The sequence below is a fragment of the Nannobrachium achirus genome, assembly GCF_963921795.1.
Source record: "Nannobrachium achirus genome assembly, chromosome: 13".
In the NCBI taxonomy this organism is placed as follows: domain Eukaryota; kingdom Metazoa; phylum Chordata; class Actinopteri; order Myctophiformes; family Myctophidae; genus Nannobrachium; species Nannobrachium achirus.
The window spans coordinates 42,743,283-42,762,181 of NC_137833.1; the positions used below are offsets into that span (position 1 = coordinate 42,743,283).

Below are 18,899 nucleotides of genomic sequence, written 5' to 3' on the forward strand. Positions count from 1 at the left end.
TTGATCTAGAATTATACATGTGCAGTCATTACTTTTCCACTTACTTTTCACACACACAAAAAAATGTATGTCTTCCATTTGTTGAGCTCTTCTGTAAAACATGTTGTTCCAGAAGTGACCACGTGTTTACTATCAATGAGGAAAATCATGTCTGTTGTCATCTCATTTTGAATAAACTTTATTTGAAAAATAACTTTGAATAAAAAATGCAATATGCATATGAAATATACAACCAATAATGGTGTCTTAAGTCACAGAGCAAACTCCCATCTTTAAAAGCAACTGTATCTTGCATACAAACAGTTCTTATTGCCTATACAAATCAAACATAATATATTCTTTCAACTTTTAATTGAATATTCAGAGGTAAAAATAATAACATATATTACAATAAAAGATTTGTTTTATTTTCCTTTGGGGATACAATATAATAACATGCTATGAAATACCCCTTGGTATTGTACTGTATACTTTTCATACTGAAAATACAATTTTGCTAAAGTATGACCAGTTCAAACTGGTTTCGGTATTGCCAATAAAAAAATATTTTTTTACACTCTGGTTTGGAATTAGTGTCTTGTAAACAAAGAGCTTCTTGTCTTACTGTAGCACAGCTGCTGTTCATATGTTGCCATAATGTTAGCTGTTACTGAAACCTTGTCTGCATGGAATGATTTATCTTCTAATTAGAGGATCGCAGTGGAGAAAGGACCCTCTAATTTCAGTGGAGTTCATCATTTGCTACTCGTTCCATCTTCATCTTTCTGAAATACTATAACTCATTCTGCGTCTCGTCAGCAATCAGATAAGGGAATCTCAATGACGTAACATTGTCGTACAGAATGCTAAATCACAGTACTTAAGGTGTCATGCACCAGAGTCTCTCTGTGTGTCCGCATCAGAGCACATCTGAGGAAGTCAGTCATGAAATACACCTTGTATCATGGGGTCAGTGTTTCTGAGAAACCACTTATCATCAGCGTTTATGGGGAGACAATTCTTTGACAGCGGTAGCTATGGCAGCCGACTGTTTGCTCAGTGGAAGATTATTCTTCATCTGGGAAAAAAAAGAGTACGACCAACCAAAAGTATCTCATGTTATGTAATGTAAGATTAGATGGTAGCCTTCAAAGAGCACTAGTGGTGTTTTATCTAATATGGTCTTTAACTTATATAGTTGCTGTCAAGCAGATAATCTTGTATGTCAAAACTGTTACTTTTCAGGAAAGAATTGCCTGTGTTCCAACTTCCAGTGGACACAATGTAGTTATTATTTAGTCGAAAGCTCTTTTTAATAAGTTAAATATATATAAAACCCACAGACTTAACCACTTTCAACTTGAGCTCCCCTATTTGGGCATGTGATCATTATAGGTATTATTATAGGCATTTTTCAAAGCTTGTTAATCTGAGGCGCTGTGAGCTTGCACATCGGCTGTTCTTGCTACTCTTGCACAACTTTGTCTTTTGATTAAGTATAAAATACGTCATTAATTTATGAAATTTACACCCATCAGCAAAGATATGTTTTGTAAGATCAGATGGTAGTCATCAAAGAGCAGTGTTTTTTTTTTATTATCTTAGATTATCTTTAACTCATAATATGATAACATGGTTCATTATAGACATAGGAATGTATAGCACATAACCCACAGCACTGGTTCTCAATGTGGCATTGGGGGACCTCCAGGGGTCCTTGAGGGGGTTGGATGAGGTCCCCAGATCTCATCCAGATTTATAGTTAAGAACCAAATGGACACTTGTGGTTCTGTAACTTGAGGTAAGGTGCATTAACACCTAAAATATTTGACGGTATGTACTGTAATCATGCTGCTCTCACAAAATATATATTTAGGTTTCTACACTTACTTTCATGCCTTATCCTTGCGCTTAAGCTATACTGTACAAGGATACACACAGACACACGCAAAGATACATCGCCGTCTATCATTTGTGTATACACAATGACCACAGTGAGACAGAATGAATGTACTGTATACATGACATGTATGAAAAATGTACATGTACTGTATACTGTATATTTCACATTACGTTTTTGTCTACACTTACAGCATTCATATTGTATTGTAGTGTACGCACAATTGTGCATAATATGGGACAGAATTTTCACAAGGCCTGATTACTTTTTACAGGTCAATGAATATTAAATAACTATTTAACAATGACTGAGATGTTTTTACTAGTATACCACCCATACTCCTTTTGACAAAGAATGGATTGAGAAAATGGATCACTTCCAAAAACTGATCATGAAAATCACTGAAAAAAGAATCAGATATAATCATTTCCACATACACTATTGGTGTACTGTAAATACATATTGTATGAACACAGAAATATTCCTTTACTTGCAAGACCATCAATCCCTAGTTATCCTAGAACCTTTACATTAACCCTTATCTTGTCTTGTCTTGGTGCTCTCCTTTCTTGACTATGATCCACCATAAATTCATCCTTTCATCTCTCTCTCCATTCCTCCCTCTCTTTTCCAATCTTGAATCTCTGTGCAACATCATTGAGTCCTTCTGCTCTTCAGGGCAGCCTCTTCTTAACCGGCTCCATCTGCATCGTATCTGTGTAGAAGACACAGTTGTGGGCATTGTGAAGGAAAGTTCTGTTCTGTTCTGTTCACCTTTTTATCCAACGATTTTGTAACCCATTTTTCACCCAGTGCCAATTGCCTAAGCTGTAATCTGGGTGCTGCATGCTCTCCCTCTGAAGAGCCCCGATCTGAGCTCATGCTTCCTTCAATGCATGAGGATTGAGTAGGCCGCTTCTTATCACCTGACAAGGGGGAGTTTCCCCGGTAGGACATAGCGTGTGGAAGGAACACGTTATTCCAACCAGTTCATTTCCCCTCCATCAGGCGCCCCGGCTGACCAAGGGGAGGCAGTAAAGAGACCAGGATTACTGCATGTTTTTTGTGAGGGTACCTATCCTTGGAGACAGGGGGAGAACATGCAAACTCCACACAGAAAGGCCCTTTCGTCAACCCCACCTAGGTCACTGAATAACGCGGAGGAGAGAACACACCCCCAGCGCCCACAGTGTCCCCGGCAGGAATCGAACCCGGGACCTTCTAGTTGTGAGGCGGCAATGCTACCCTCATCTGTTCACCTTTTTATAACTCCAGCAGATATAGTATATAGGCAGTGAATATTATTGTTTTTTTCAATGAGGCACTCCCCAGTCCACACCATAGGACATGCCCATAGGAAAATAAGTAATACATCTATAAAGATTACATTTATATATGTAAACATACACACGTACACACTCATACTGCATAGTGAGAATACAAGCTCACATTGAGATTAGTTTTGAGCTTGTAGAACAGCTATATTTTCTATTCATCATACAAAAAAATACACATGTGAATAAACATAGCTCATTGTAAGAAAATGTCCACAATCATAACTTTGGGGGAATATACTGTATACCTAGGTCCAATTTAGACTATGGTAATGAGAATCAAAATGCCTTTGTTTTGTATACTTTTGGTCCATGTTAGCTTAATATCCGCCCCCCAACTATTTATGACAGTTTGAAAAGAGCACTTGTGTAGAGTACCTGCATGGTTACTGGAGCCAGGGGAAATCGAGTTTGTGCTGATGGCCCAAGGCAATCATGGAGTTCCTGTTCCTTCCAGGAAGATCTACTGTTCCCAAATCAGGCCTGGGGGAAAAGACGAGGCTTTGATTACTGAGAGCCACTGGCATTCTACAATGTACCGGTATCTGTCTCTCTGATAGACACTTGGGACACTTCATTGCACAATGAAGCGGCACAACCTTTAGAGGAAACAATTTGAGAGAGATTTGTTTGCATTTCCCGCTCAACCCTCACTTCCCTGCTATTACCTGACACTAAACAAAGAAAGCTCTGGGAATATTGCAGTATTTCATAAACATAAAGACAATACAATAAGCAGTGATTTGGACACTGGTCCCTGGTGAGGTTCTGTCTTGGAGAGTGGCGTCTTTTAATGAATCCTGGATAAGAGCCATATCTCACTAGACCACTGTTAAAACCAATGGGGGAATTCTCCTACTCCTCCAGGCATACCTCACGGCTGACACTCCAACCCCCAGCTCTATTAGTCTGGGTCACAGCCAAGCTCTTGGAGACAAGTGCCCTGCTCAGGCTAGAGGAATAGGTTGAAAGGCCAGAGAAAGAACTGTTCTTTCCTGCAGCCCTCCAACTCCCACCAGATTCCAATGTTCTAGAACAACTCAAACAAAGGAATACACACACAACCCCTCTATAGAGACTCACCCATCTTTTACAGATGAAAAATGTTTCTACACAACGCACACGACAGTTTACTTCTCACACAAAATCACCCATTTTACGCCTCAAATAACCCATTAGTCATGTTTCCCTTTTCTGCTATGATTTCCCTGGTTGGGGTGAAGATCTCCTCCATAATTTTGGTTTTGCTAAAACAAATGAGGGAGGCGAGTACAGTGGTTCAGTGGTTTTGGGCTGTTATCATTCCAGAACCAAAAAAGCAAGTCTGACCTTCCTTCTGATGGTTAGAAAGAATTATGGCATGTATTGTTAAGATGTGAGATTTTCTTTTAAATCAGTTAATATGTGGGGAGTAATGAATTGATCTGCTATATAGATTTTTTTATTCCTTCATGATTTATGTTCAAAGTGTAACCATGTCTATTCTTTCTTCTTCTCTATGGCCCATTTTTATTCTGCGAAACCTGTAAAGGATAATAGCATAAATACATAATAGTGAAAGTAAAACAACATTTGCCTTCCCACTATCTCCAGAGAATGCTAATGCTTAACTAAATATAAGCAATTTGATACAGATATACAGTGCTCCACACACTCACACCCTATCTGTGAGGAATCTCTTTTACATAATGAAGAAACTGGATATTTGGAAACAAAACAAGGAAACCTGGCAACCTGCCACCGGCATCACACTAATCTTTCAGTGAAAAGCCACTGTGGTTCTCTGGGTTTCACTTGTGTTATGTGAGGTAAAAGATGTATGCTGCAACATGTGTTTATTTAACTCTCAGAGTTAAATTAACCCATTAAAGACCTGAGGCCGATTCTACAAATGTCTTAAATCCTAACAGTTTTCAGTGGTGATCAAACTTTTTCATGTCAAGTACCCCCAGAATGATATGTGTTTGGCCACCGACCAGGGACGTGCTGGCCATTGGGAAAAAGCGGCAACTCCCGAACGGCCGGTTCATTCCCGGCCTGTCCAGGCCGGCCATTAGGAAAAAAATTAAAAAAAAATGTCGGCCTTCGTTCCATTTTGGGGGCTGGGCGGCCAACAAAGTAAATCGTCACTGTCGGGCAGAAACCTTGTATCTCCAAGTTTCAAATGTATACATTTTTTTTTCGCAAAGCAAAGCCCTGCTTCATCATACAAGGCCGTTGCACAAACAGCAGATCTACAAGCACACAACGCCTCGCAACGCGAGGCGTTGTGTGCTTGTAGATCGGCTGTTTTCACTAGTTTAAATCATTTTTTAAATGATGAATACAAAACAAACGGTTTTGGACATACAAGGTTTCCACCCGACAACGACGAAATATAACTCATGTACAATAATTGGCCCACTGGCTTGTCACTTGTCATTATCTGAAATGGCAAATCTTTGAGTAGCAGCAGCGCTATAGAGAGATATCTCTCTCTATGGGGCTTTTAAGCCGTGACATCATTTTGTAGGCAGAGGAGAACTCTGCCCCCAGAGCATTTTCTGTCCCTCGCTATTTCAACAGATCCGAGACAAAAATAACGACTAAAATATAATTCTAACACTTTCCTTTCAACAACAAAGAGAAGAAAAATGTGTAAATAGTAAAAATAGTAAAGATTCACGGAAACTGGGGGCAGAAATTCTCCTCTGCCTACAAAATGATGTCTTACTTAACAGCCCCATAGCACGCAATATCCAACTCTTTTTCCCGGGCTGAATCAGGGGCCCAGCACGTCCCTGCCACCGACCCCCATCTCAAAATAACGTGTTCCATAAGCACCATTGTTAAATAAGCACTCAGGAGCTTACAGTTCAGTAAAAGCCAGGCATGCCAAGGGTGATGAAAGAAGAGATAGTTTTGAGGTTGTGCAGCGGATCTGTGAAATACCCTTTGAAAGCCCGAACACTGAAACTACTGATATTGTACATTACTACCAAAACCAGAACAAGCGACAAAAGAAAACGATGAAAGCATGTTATGAGTCAGATAAACAAGCAGGTTCACAATAAGTGGGCTCTCTCTCAGTCAAAGACACATAACTAAACATCCACCTGGGTCATATAATGTACATTCAAACACTTCTTATGACATTGTATTCTACCTATTTTTGTATACCAGTTTTGTTAATATTGTATATCTATTCTATTTGTTTCTCTGTTGTAATTTTTTTTTAACCAGATTGGGACTACCTTGGCATCCCAATTTTGGTCATGTAAAAAGAGAAAAAGGTTTTCAAATGTTTACAAATGTTTCTATAATAGTAGATCTACAAGCTTCACAACTGCAATATGAGCTTGTAGATCTGCATAGTATAATAAAGTATAAAAGAGGGCTCAAAACTTAAGCCTCAGATTCCCGAAATTTGTAAACTTGTTTTAACAAAGGTACAAATAAACGTTTAATTATCATAATTATAATGTTTTAATAAAGCCAACAACAAAAAACTAAAATGCCACTGTCGTTGCATGACAAACAAACAAAAAGAAAGTAATGTTGTTTTCACCCAGGACATCCAGCATGTGGCGATGTATCCTCACCTGTAAAGCTGTGGACAGGACATCTTCAGAGATGGGGAAGTAAGTCCCAGCCTGCTTTGGTTCCTCAGCTTTGTCCTCCTCACCAAGTCTTTAACTCTGCCCCATGTGCAGTTCTCACTCTGCTGCACACATAAAAATGACAAGGATATTCAAACATTTTCAAAGAATGTCAAGATTGTTTGAAAATGGCTGATGTATATAGGGCCCTTTTGAGAACCCCTGCATTAGACCATGGACCACCATATTAACTCTGAGAGTGTACACCATTTGTACACTCTCAGAGTTACAGCAACATAAGGGTCCATTTGGTTCCATTTGTACACTCTCAGAGTTATAGCAACATAAGGGTATATTTGTACACTCTCAGAGTTACAGCAACATAAGGGTCCATTTGTACACTCTCAGAGTTACAGCAACATAAGGGTCCGTTTGGTTCCGAACTAGTAACTATCCATCATTTATCTGGGGACCCCCTGGAACCCCCTCAAGGACCCCTGGGGTCCCTGGACACCACTTTGAGAACCACCGCTATAGAGGTTGTGCTGCTCCTTACACCAACCACACGTTTTGTGCTGAAGAAAGACCATGGTGTTACTAGAATCAGTGAGGTCCATCTTCCAGGGAGCATGAATGCACTCAGCAAATCTCTATAGGCAATCCGCCAATTACATTTGAAGATATCTTGTGTGCAATTATACATTTTGAATTAATGATGGCAGGGAGCTAGAGGGAAAAGGCCATGGGGTTAGCAAAACCAGTATCGGCCAAGATTCGGCCATCCTCTGGGGAGCATGAAGGGCCAAAACAGATTGACAATCAAGCCAATACTTTTTTAGATATCTTGTCTGAAAGAAACAGACTGACATACTAGACATAGTCATCCTTGGAGGCCTGCCGCTAGTGGGGCTAAAAATATCTAATGGCACTTGATACAATCGTATAATCTTCTTCATTAAAGTGGACAAACCCTGGGCTCACACAAATGAGAAACAGGGAAAACAAAATAACCTCTATATCCGACAGTAACTTTGCAACGCTGCTGAAAGGGTTATTTTTCAGCTGAAAACAGTTCATGTGAATCTTGAAAAGCTTTTGTAAAGGTTGTAAACATCTTTCTGTCGGCAAGCGACATTGTCCTGCTACAGAGTATACTGTACATCTATACTATAATTTTGCGAATGTCTGTCTGTCTGAGTGAGTGAGTGTCTGTCACAGCGTTTCTCCTCAGTGGCTGGAGCAATTGATCTGAAATCGCATCACCATTAGCATATGAACACACCTGACATAACTGTGAAGCCCGTTTGTCACTTTCACAAATCGTATGCTGTATATTAGCATTTTTATGGTGTATCTACTATCTATTCTGCATCTAGCTTGAGGCACATCTATTCTGCATCTAGCATGAGGCAAAATGTTTAACCAGCTCTGTGTGTGTGTGTGTGTGTGTGTGTGTGTGTGTGTGTGTGTGTGTGTGTGTGTGTGTGTGTGTGTGTGTGTGTGCAGGCAGGCGGGTGTGTGTGCAGGCGGGTGGGCGGGCGGGCTGGGGGGGGGGGACAGTATCTCTGTAGACATTAAACGAAACGGGTTTCTTACATTGATGCTCCTACAGTACATCATGCAAGCACCAGTTAAAGTTACTTTCCATCCCTCATATACTGTGTGCACAGTGCACATCCCATAACCCACACACTGCACATCATTTTGGAGCTCATATCTTTGAACGGGTAAGGGCTAGTTAGTATTTATTCAGAGGAATGTCTCACAGACACGTGAAGGAACATCAGGAAGACTAAACGCATTAATGCTCCCAGCGATACGCACATTCCTTCATAACTGGCACTGTAATGTACAGCTTTTATCATCCAACAAGCTAAATATTTAATTACAGTACATCAGCTATCACTTTCTGCCATTCCCAAAGGTCCCAAAGAGAGGAGACTCTCTACCGAGGGAGGATCTCTGGAGTTAAGAAAAGTTTAGGAAAGAAAGTTTATCTATGAAACTTTATCATTCCACGTGTCAACACTTTGGGCACACTCCGCCAAGAATAGCACATCTACAAGCTCGCATTGCGTCGCATCACAACGCGGTGTGAGCTTGTACATCTGCTATCTTTGCCGTGCGACTGTTGTTCAACTTGGTATGAGTCAGCAGTGGTGTAAAGTAAATTTACTTAAGTACTGCACTTAAGTACAGTTTTGAGGTATTTGTACTTTACTTGAGTAGTTCCAGTTTTCAGTACTTTTACTTCTACTCCACTAAATCTCAGAGGCAAATATTGTATTTACTCCACTAGAATTATTTGAAAACTTGGGTTAATAGTTACTTTGCAGATATAAATGATTATATTATAAAACATACACTAATCCACTTTAGCCCTATTTTATACCTGGGCTATTTGAAAATAGCCGATCTACAAGCTCACATTGTGAGCTTGTAGACCTGCTATTTTCACACATTTTGTACTTTTACTTTTGGTACTTTAAGTAGGCCTATATTTTGATCCCAATACTTTTGTACTTTTACTCAAGTACATTTTTAATTACAGACTTTTACTTGTACTTCACACCAAAGTACCTATGAGAGTGGAATCCGCGTTCCGCCAATGCATTTCAATGAGAGTGAAGCGGTTTCATGCCAGCAGAGGATTTCTGCAAAAAACGCTCCCTTCTCATTGAAATGCATTGGCGGAACGCGGATTCCACTCTCATAGGTACTTTGGTATGAGGGCACCCTAACGGAGTATTTCTATATTGCAGTATTGATACTTTTACTTAAGTAAAACATTGGAGTACTTTCTCCACCACTGTGAGTCAGATGGGTGGGGGTAGGTGACTCACCCTTCGGTGGGGGATGGAAAGACCCTCGGTGCTGTCAGAGAGGAAGCGTGTCTCCCCCTCCGTGTAGCTCCTTCGGTTCTGGCCCCTCCTCCACAGCGGCACGGGTCCCAAAAGCTGGCATGAACCGTCACTGGCCAGGTCTGCATGGACGACATGGGAAGCAGATACCATGTGTTGTTTATTTACTTTCTCAGGGAAGGTGAAAGCTCTTTTTTTGTATTCTTTTGAACAGGAGAGGACACTGACCCGGGTTGAGCTGCTGATAAAGAGAGAGGGGTCTGTGTGTGTGTGTACAGTTTGTACGGGCACAAAGAAGGGAGTGAGGTCTATTATGACAAATGGTGATGGGAATCAGAGGTCCCGGAGGAGTTCTGTTTCCCCCTCCCACACACACACGCACACGCACGCATGCACGCACGCACGCACGCACGCACACACACACACACACACACACACACACACACACACACACACACACACACACACACACACACACACACACATACGTGCGCACAGCCGCACACACGCACAGCCGCACACGCACGCACGCACACACGCATCCACACACACACACACACACACACACACACACACACACACACACACACACACACACACACACACACACACACACACACACACACACACACACACACATACTCTCTCTCTCTCAGCTTGATCCTAAGGTTTCTAGAACTTTCTACTCATTTGACAATAAAGTGACCATAATCAACTTTAATTGTTTTCTAAACTCAAATGGACTCCACAAGGGTCCATTTGGTTGCATTTGCACACTAGTGACTTTGTATGGAAAGACAATCCACTCCCCCTTGCTACCTCTGAACCAGTGGGGCCCCCATCGGCTGGGGCCCCCATCACCCGTTGCACCCATCAGCCGGGGGGCCCCCATCTCTCCTGACTCTTCAACCTCTTCTCCAGATCCAATTTCCCGCCCATCAGAGGAAGGAGCAGAGAATTCCAGAGTCCGCGGGATATTATATGTTCCGTTCGTAAGCAGAATGCCTGGAATTCCGCCTGTGTTCCCGTACAAGTCATAATTTCACCTTTCTCGTGGGACCACCAAACTGTCAGCCGCCGCCACCCCAGGCAAAGTGGGCCGCTCCAAAAAAAACCCACCAGTAATAACATTCAGGGGGCCAACCCCACCGACCAAATGACTCCCATTGGCTAGAATGGTGTAGCGATGACACGGTAAAGGTCAACGATGGAAAACACACCTGGGGTCGCTGTACGGTCGAGTTGTGAAACGCAAGGCCTGCAAGTGCTTTTTGTTATAAACAAACCCACCCGGATTCATTTCAGTTTGACGCTGGTGTGTGTGTGTGTGTGTGTGTGTCCGTCTGGAGCGGGGGTCAGGCTCTTTAGCACAGCCCTAGTGGCTCCCTGGAACTTTTTCAAAAATGTATGAAAATGGAAAAAGATGGGGGGGGAAATATATTTTTTGTTTTAATGTGGTTTCTGTAGAAGGACAGACATGACACAAACATTCTTAACGTTTTCCAATGCTGTAAAAATTTGTAGAATAAATATCAAATTTCTCTCCAGGATGCGCTGCAGGGAAAATAAACATTTAATCAAGAATGCTCATTATGTATTTGTAGCCTACTTAGTCATTTTCATAGTAGGCTAATATAGCTAATATAGACACTTACAGCATGTGTTGCCTTCATTATAAGGCTTATATAAGGCTTTTAATTTTTTGCGGCTCCATACAGATGTTTTGGTCCAATATGGCTCTTTCAACATTTTGGGTTGCCGTCCCCTGGACTGGAGCATATGAGGTGCTAATGAAATTGTAATGTTGTAATGGGATCGACTCTGGCCTGGGTGGCATGATGACATAGTGGTTCTATGACCTCATACCATACTTCATGTGCTCGCAGGAAAATGCCTTCCGATACTGTAGATACAATAGAGGCCAGAGGATTTATATAATATTATATAATATAATGTCTACCATTATTAGACAATGAGTCAGATGTGATATCCATTGTGCAACAGGGACCCATGGGGTTTAATGAGGAAGAGAGACTGTCGGGAAACACGGAAGAGAAAGATAATATTTTATAAACCAGGAATTTAACCTACCGAACCTTGGAATTGGAGAGCACACTTATGCAACCCTAAATCAGCCAAATTGCTTGCTGCGCGGAAATTGTGATTGAATAAGAAGACTTCAAGGAACACTTTTGAAACGTTAGACTGTTATATGAACACCTTTCTTCTTCTACTCCACCCATATCACCTCAAATGGAAATCTAACCATCTGCATATTTAACTGTATACATATACCGGTACTTGTATGCTTGATCATGATGTAATGGTATCAGTGGTTTCTTTCCCCCAAATATACTAAAGTCGCAACACAATCTGTTCCTATATTTTAACAAGTGAACAATGTAGATCATAGATTAAGGCAGTGGTTCCCTTTTCAGGTCAAGACGCAAAAGAAACATTTCCCGGTACCCAAACTAGTGAAAACAGCAGATCTACGAGCTCACAGCGCGCCACGCCACATTTTGAGCTTGTATATCGTCTATTTTCACTACTTCTTAAACATTTGTTTTCTAATTTATGTAATTTCTTAGATTTTCTTAGATTTTTTCACGAAATTACTTCAAAAAATCATTGCATATATTTATTTATTAATGGAAATTCTTGCTTTTTTTGGGAATGTTTTTTGAAAACGTTTTGAAATAATAAAAAATTAAAAACAACATGTTGGCAACAAAAACCTAAGGGACCCATAAAAATTAGTCCGCGACCCACCAATGTGTCCGGCCGCGACCCAGTGTTTGGGAACCAGTCAACACAGTTTTAATTTGTCAGGCCAAATATAATGTCCCACCAGTTACAACGCACCTCTTCTCCTTGAGATGAGTGGATGTCGTGTGACCTCGGGGATGGTGGACAGGTCGGAGAGGGTACCGCTGGGTGAGAGGAATTCACTCCTGGATTGTCTTTTGTGAACTTCCTGGAAGGCCAGGCAGGCCGCACCACAGCTACAGTGCTGCTGGAAGAAGTCCTGTACAGAATGACAACGCAAACAGATCAGTACTGTGTGGAAGACTCTGGAGATTCTGAGAGGCTCACCTCGGTTGACCAGTCTTCAGTTGGGACACAGGTCTGTTGATATAAACTCTTAATGCCACTAAAAGAGATCCGCATGAGAAACAGATGTTGAACTCGGTCAAGAAACAGCTATTCGCAAAAAATCGTTGAATATTGGCTGAAGCCCTGTCTCACTCTGGGTGTTTTCACACCGTCGAAAATTGAAATGCTGTACAAGTCAGCAATTCGTTGTCCTTATACAGGTCCATGTTTTACACTCTCAACTTAAAACCATATGGCTGCAGCTCAACCTTGTTAAATGAAAATGCCCAGAGTTTTAACGTTGTTTTGTTTCTTGCTCACGGGTCAAAAAGGATCCTCCAACGTTACATACTTGGCTGAGGAGGCAAGCATCTGGTAAAAATTCAGAAGCAATGTATTATGGGCCGCCATGCACTTGCATTTCTTGGCAGCATGTGAGCACAGGTTTTGTTTCTTTAAAGGCCCTGTGATATTTGAGTTTTGCTTTACTCTGTTTTAAACTTACTTTTTTTGTTTTCTTACATGATATGTTTCCCATTGCCAATGCTGGACTTCTGTTGAGTTGTAACATACTATATTGTAATTGTAAACTAGTATAAAATACAGTAATTGTGAGAGTATTTCTGTGTGTGTGTGTGTGTGTGTGTGTGTGTGTGTGTGTGTGTGTGTTTTCCACCTATTCTCTTAAAAGTTAGAGTAAAAACCAAAATAACAATATAGGATTAACTGAGTCACTTTATAGTGCAAAGATGGGTGTGATTAAAGTTCACATCTGTGAATTGTGACTCAAAGGAAACTACTGTAAGTAGCATTGTCACTTCCAGTTCCACGTAGAACCCCAGAATAGTCAAGATGAAAGACGCAGTGCGCAAGATGTTTTTTCCTACTCCATTGTGCAGAATCATATTTACAATGTCACCCGGGGGGATTACTGGCCGTCTCTACTTGGAACCTGCGTGGCCACACACGTAACATCTCCAGTACAGTACAGTACAGTACAGTACAGTACAGTACAGTACAGAACAGTACAGTACAGTACAGTACGAGCACGTACAGTACTACACAAACACACACCACCTGCACAGCTTCAACCTGCACCGTAGCTTCTCATTGGGTGAAGTCATTTCCTGACCTTTTGCAAAGTAACTTCCCTCTCTGTCCCAGAGTTACCTCTCCCCTACATGGACTAGATTCCAAAACAATGCATCATTTGGTCATCAGCCTACACGCGCACAAGAGCACACACACACATGTGGGGCGTACACGTACACACACACGCGCGCACACACGCACGCACACACGCACACTTATTCTCTCTCCTCAGAGATGTCTCAATAGCCCCTCTTTCCCATTGCTAGCGTTACATATGCCCAAGTCATTTATATTCTCTGCAGAATGGCAGAGAGTGGAGCATGGTCATTGAGCACTGAAATGGCACCATTTTCTTTTTTTTATCAGAACTTTTAGACCAGTGGTTCTCAAACCTTTTCATGTCTAGGACCCCCAAATCATTTGGCCTCGGGCCCTCATTTGAAAAGATTTAGTGGTAGGAAACCCCATGCAAGATTTGTGTTGTTGAAATGTTTCAAAAATATTCAAAATGTCCAAAAAAGTAGCAGACAACAATATTCTCTGAAAGCCGATGTACAGTATATGGGTAAAGTGGTTAAAACCGATTAGCTACATACTGGTATTTTGCTGGGGACCACTCAGGGACCCCTGGGGATCCCCAGACCCAACTTTGAGAACCATTGCTTTAGACATGCCTGTGCCTGTAAGGCAAGCCTATGGGGCTTTTAAGCCGTGACATCATTTTGTAGGCAGAGGAGAATCTGCCCCCAGAGCATTTTCTGTTCCTTGCTATTTTCAACAGATCCGAGACAAAAATAACGACTAAAGTATAATTCTAACACTTTCCTTTCAACAACAAAGAGAAGAAAAATGTGTAAATAGTACCAGTAAGACTCCCTAATCGGGAGATAAGCGACCGTAAGTCACTTATCTCCACAAATAGGGCAAAAATTTGTTTTTCCAAAAACTTCCGGATCCATGTTGATGACATGAGTGTAGACATACTGTGTAGTGATTTCCGTGATTTGAGGGCCAAAACTGTAGGAGCAGTGGCCAAAAATGTGTTTTAAAAATCGGCCTGTAGGTGGCGCTAGAAGAGGGCCATGTGAGAAATGAGGGGTGGGGTGTCCGCGTTGCCTTGGCGGACGATTAGGTACCGGCCCCGGCTCTCCCGGACGCTCCTAGCCCGAGTTACGGCATTTTATGTGAGCTGCAGTGGCAGGGGGTCCTCCACTGGGGGCGCCACCACTTTTGCATCTGTTCTGGAGCACCAGGAGTGGGTGGTCCCCGGGAATTCCCCGTGAGCAGCCCCGTTGGGGTGGTCATTTGGTAATTTTTGCACATTTGGTATTTTTTTTTTACACCTGGGGGGCCCCCAGGGACCTGGGGGTCCCTGGAACTCTGGGGGTCCTTGGAGGTTGTAGTTTGGCAGGCAAGGAGTTTGTGTGGAAATTTTGGCATGGATCGGGCCAACGGTGGCCGAGATATGAGCAGGGCAAAAGTGTGACGTGTGAGGTGTGACTGACTGACGGACGCACGGACACCTCGAGCAGCTTTCTGTAGTAAGTGCGACCTACGGTCGCAAAAAATAGTAAAAAGATTCACGGAAACTGGGGGCAGAAATTCTCCTCTGCCTACAAAATGATGTCATACAGAAGCCAGGTCCAGTCCCTGAGCAGGTTGTATAGTGATCCTCTATGAACGGATGGACCGGGCACGTGCACACATAGACATCAAAGGGGGCTTGAGCCCCTGCCCTTTTATCTGTCTGTAAAAAGTGCCCTCTCCAGACCATGAATGCAGTTTTTAAATACGGTGAAAGAAATGCAAATTTCCTCTTTCTATGCCATACCTGAAGGCAGCATTCAAGAGTCCAAAGCCTTGTCCAAATTCTCCTGAACTTGAATGCATTATCTTATGTTGATAATTGCCCTAGCTGTGTAGAAATCCATGCCGTACGCCACAGTATGCACTTGATTATGCTTAGTTCAGTGTGGTATCAAGCATCGAAAATAGCTGACCTCCGAGCTTGGAGGTCTGCTATTTTCAATATTTTCACCAAAAGGCCCCATTAGAAATGTCAGCCCCTGCCTCTCTAACATTCTCTGCACGTCCCAGGGTGGACCACCCCATCGGTGTGCTTATCCCCTCATAAGAGAGCCCCGGACAACCTTTTGGGGCTCAGAGGAGGCACCCACGCTAGGCCAATGACCCCTGAGCTCCCAGCGGAGGATTATGCTGTTAGAAGTATTATCTGTATAGTCGAGGGGAAACAAACATTCTGGAATTCCGGAATGTTCCACCACATACTTCCTGTCCCTCAATGACTGAAGAGACCGCTTCAAGAAGCATAGAAGATCCGTGTTTCGGAGTGGGAGTAGGGTGCAAGCATTCTAAGGATAATTTGTTCATATTTTGGGCGGCTTTTCTTAGATATGATAGCAAAGAGACAGGAAAATGAGGGCTAAAAGAGAGAAGGACACGAAAGTTCTCCTGACAGAATTGATCCGCGGATGTTATATAAGGTGATTAGACAGCAGCACACAACCTGGTATTTATCACTGACTTTGTAAACTTGTCTCTGTGTCAATTAGTCAGAGCGTTTCAGGCCAAAAATGTTCCATATGGCATGTTCTAACTGTGCTTCTTTCATAAAGTGCACGATTACATCAAAATACTGCCCGAAACGCCTGGACTAAATGCACCAGTCATCGTTACTTTACTTTACTTCATTTTGAACATCGGGCTTCATTTTGAATGTGTAGCAACTGTACATTTTATTTTCATTGTCGGTCTATGTGAGTATATACAAATGAGTCTTTGAGTACTTAGAAAATATCTTAAGTTATAATATTTGTTATATTATTATTATCCCATTGAATGCAGGAAAGCATCTGTGTCATTTTAGATTATTGCGTTGGCTATTCAAAAATAGCAGATATACAAGCTCACAGAGCGTCACTTCGTGCTGCGCTGCGAGCTTGTACATCTACTACTTTTGAATTTTTTAAAACACCTTTAAAGTGTGAGAACTACTGATTTACAGTAGAAGGTGTTTGTAGAATCGGCCTCAGGTCTTAATGTGTACTCGATAAGGATATTTTATTCTATGCCATATCGTCGTTGTCGGGTGGAAACCTCGTATCTCCAAGTTTCAAATTTGTATGTTCTTTCGCAAAGTAAAGCCCTGCTTCATCATCGGCTGTTTTCACTAGTTTAAATCATTTTTAAAATGACAAATGCAAAACGAACGGTTTTGGACATACAAGGTTTTTACCCGACAGCGACGATATCATGTGTCAGTTCATACAGTTCACCACCATGTGAAACTCCAGTCCTGGTGGTCTACCGGTTAGTGGGCCAACAAGGTCGTTTAGTCTGAAGGGGGGCAAACTGACTATTGTCTGTCCTCTGCCTGGTGATCGTGTGTCCAGCTGTGCTTCTGGGGGCTGATGTGAAAGGTGGGCGAGGTTTGGCGGGCACACAGAGGGGAGCTCTGGCTGTCACTATGGCCTATTCACGGACCCTCAGACACGTCCAAGCTGAGCCGCTGTCCCCCTTTTGATGTGTCATCAACGTGTCTCGGCTCGTGGCTTTGCCATTGAGAATGTCACAGCGGGAGAAAGGGGAGAGCAGCCGGTGTGGTCTGGTGTGAGAGAAATGCACACACACACACACACACACACACATCTCCTCACATTCCGGAGATCTCATTCTTTATACGACTGCAAAAACGTCACTGAAAATGAACATTTTAGACGTGTCCACCTCGACTCACTAGAGTATGTAACTTTTTCTTTATGAAAATAAATTGTAAATTTTGTCTGTATGGTAGAGTATGTTAATACAATATAACTTGGGGTTTTAACTTACAATTGGGTTGGTTGTATTTTTGTCTCCCAGCTCTTCTATTGAGACATTTAGATCGTGTCAAAGGTCATGTCTCACCTAGACATGATCTGACAGGAATTTTGACCTGACGGTCAAGATTCAATTCATCCCCCAAGCAAGCATTAGTTCAATGGTAAAAGAAATAAAAATAAAATCAGCACTTTAGCAGGAAACCAGGTTGGAATCCGGGGTATAAGAGTAAAGTTACATAACGCTGCTTTAACCATTTAAGCTTATTCTCAAATTGTGTTGCATGTGAAAAAAGTCATTCTACAAGATCACCACTCATCGCAATGCGTCATGTCTTGAGCTATAATGACATGCTCAGTATAGGGATGCCAGGTTGAAAGCGGCTAAAAGCAGTTGTAGAAATAAAACGAAACTGAGCCTTCTTTTCCTCTCTCTATCCTTCTGTCTCTGTTGCTCTCCGCCTGTCTTTGAATGCTTTGAAGTCGGGAGCCCCCGCTGGGTTCACCCACTGCTCCAGTGGAAAGCTTTTCCGGTCTCCGGGCCCAAACTGACAAGGCTAGTTTCAGAACGGGCTGTGTGAAACCCCCTGAATGGATACCGCTCCTGTATTGTGGCAAGACCTTAAAGGAGAAAACAACAAGCCTTCTTTACAGGTCCCTGCAGGGGCGTCACAAAGGGGGGGAGGGGGGGGGTATTGTATATCTGCTATTTTTCAATAGTTCAAGCACAAAATAATGGGTAATAATGCGTTCCCAGTCTAAATGGGTTAAATCCCCTCCCCCTATGAAGAACATTCATGGGGGGCCCGCTGTGAATCCTTGTACCCAGGGCCCAGAATTTGGTGCGACACCCCTATACTAATAGTATTTTATATGTTACTCACTGTTAACTGTGCAGAACTTGAAATATTTTAATTACAGACTACTGGAATTATACTAATGTTATTTACTACAAAGACATTTTGAATTTGTAAATCATAGTTTGACCTTGTCTCCCCCCCCCTGAATGCATGCACGAACGCATGCGCGCACACGCGCACACACACACACACACACACACACACACACACACACACACACACACACACACACACACACACACACACACACACACACACACACACACACAAACAGATTTGGTAATATAGATATGCATCTCTATGTTTGCTACCAAATGTGTGGCCCATGTGTGGCACAATTCCTATATAGTGGGCTGCACA

The 18,899-nt window shown here is 42.2% G+C and overlaps 1 protein-coding gene across 1 annotated transcript in view; it reads right to left on the reverse strand.

The window, feature by feature from the left end:
- Positions 1-2,520: 2,520 nt before the first annotated feature.
- The window catches only part of LOC308297319 (uncharacterized protein), a 47,529-nt gene continuing 31,150 nt past the window's right edge, over positions 2,521-18,899 (reverse strand). The window contains exons 4-8 of the mRNA XM_080740732.1: positions 12,514-12,680; positions 9,635-9,764; positions 6,795-6,916; positions 3,592-3,696; positions 2,521-2,594 (exon numbers count right to left, since the gene is read on the reverse strand). Coding sequence (XP_080596858.1) covers positions 3,600-3,696; positions 6,795-6,916; positions 9,635-9,764; positions 12,514-12,680 — 516 coding nt within the window. The 3' untranslated portion in view covers positions 2,521-2,594; positions 3,592-3,599. The remainder of the gene's footprint in view (positions 2,595-3,591; positions 3,697-6,794; positions 6,917-9,634; positions 9,765-12,513; positions 12,681-18,899) is intronic.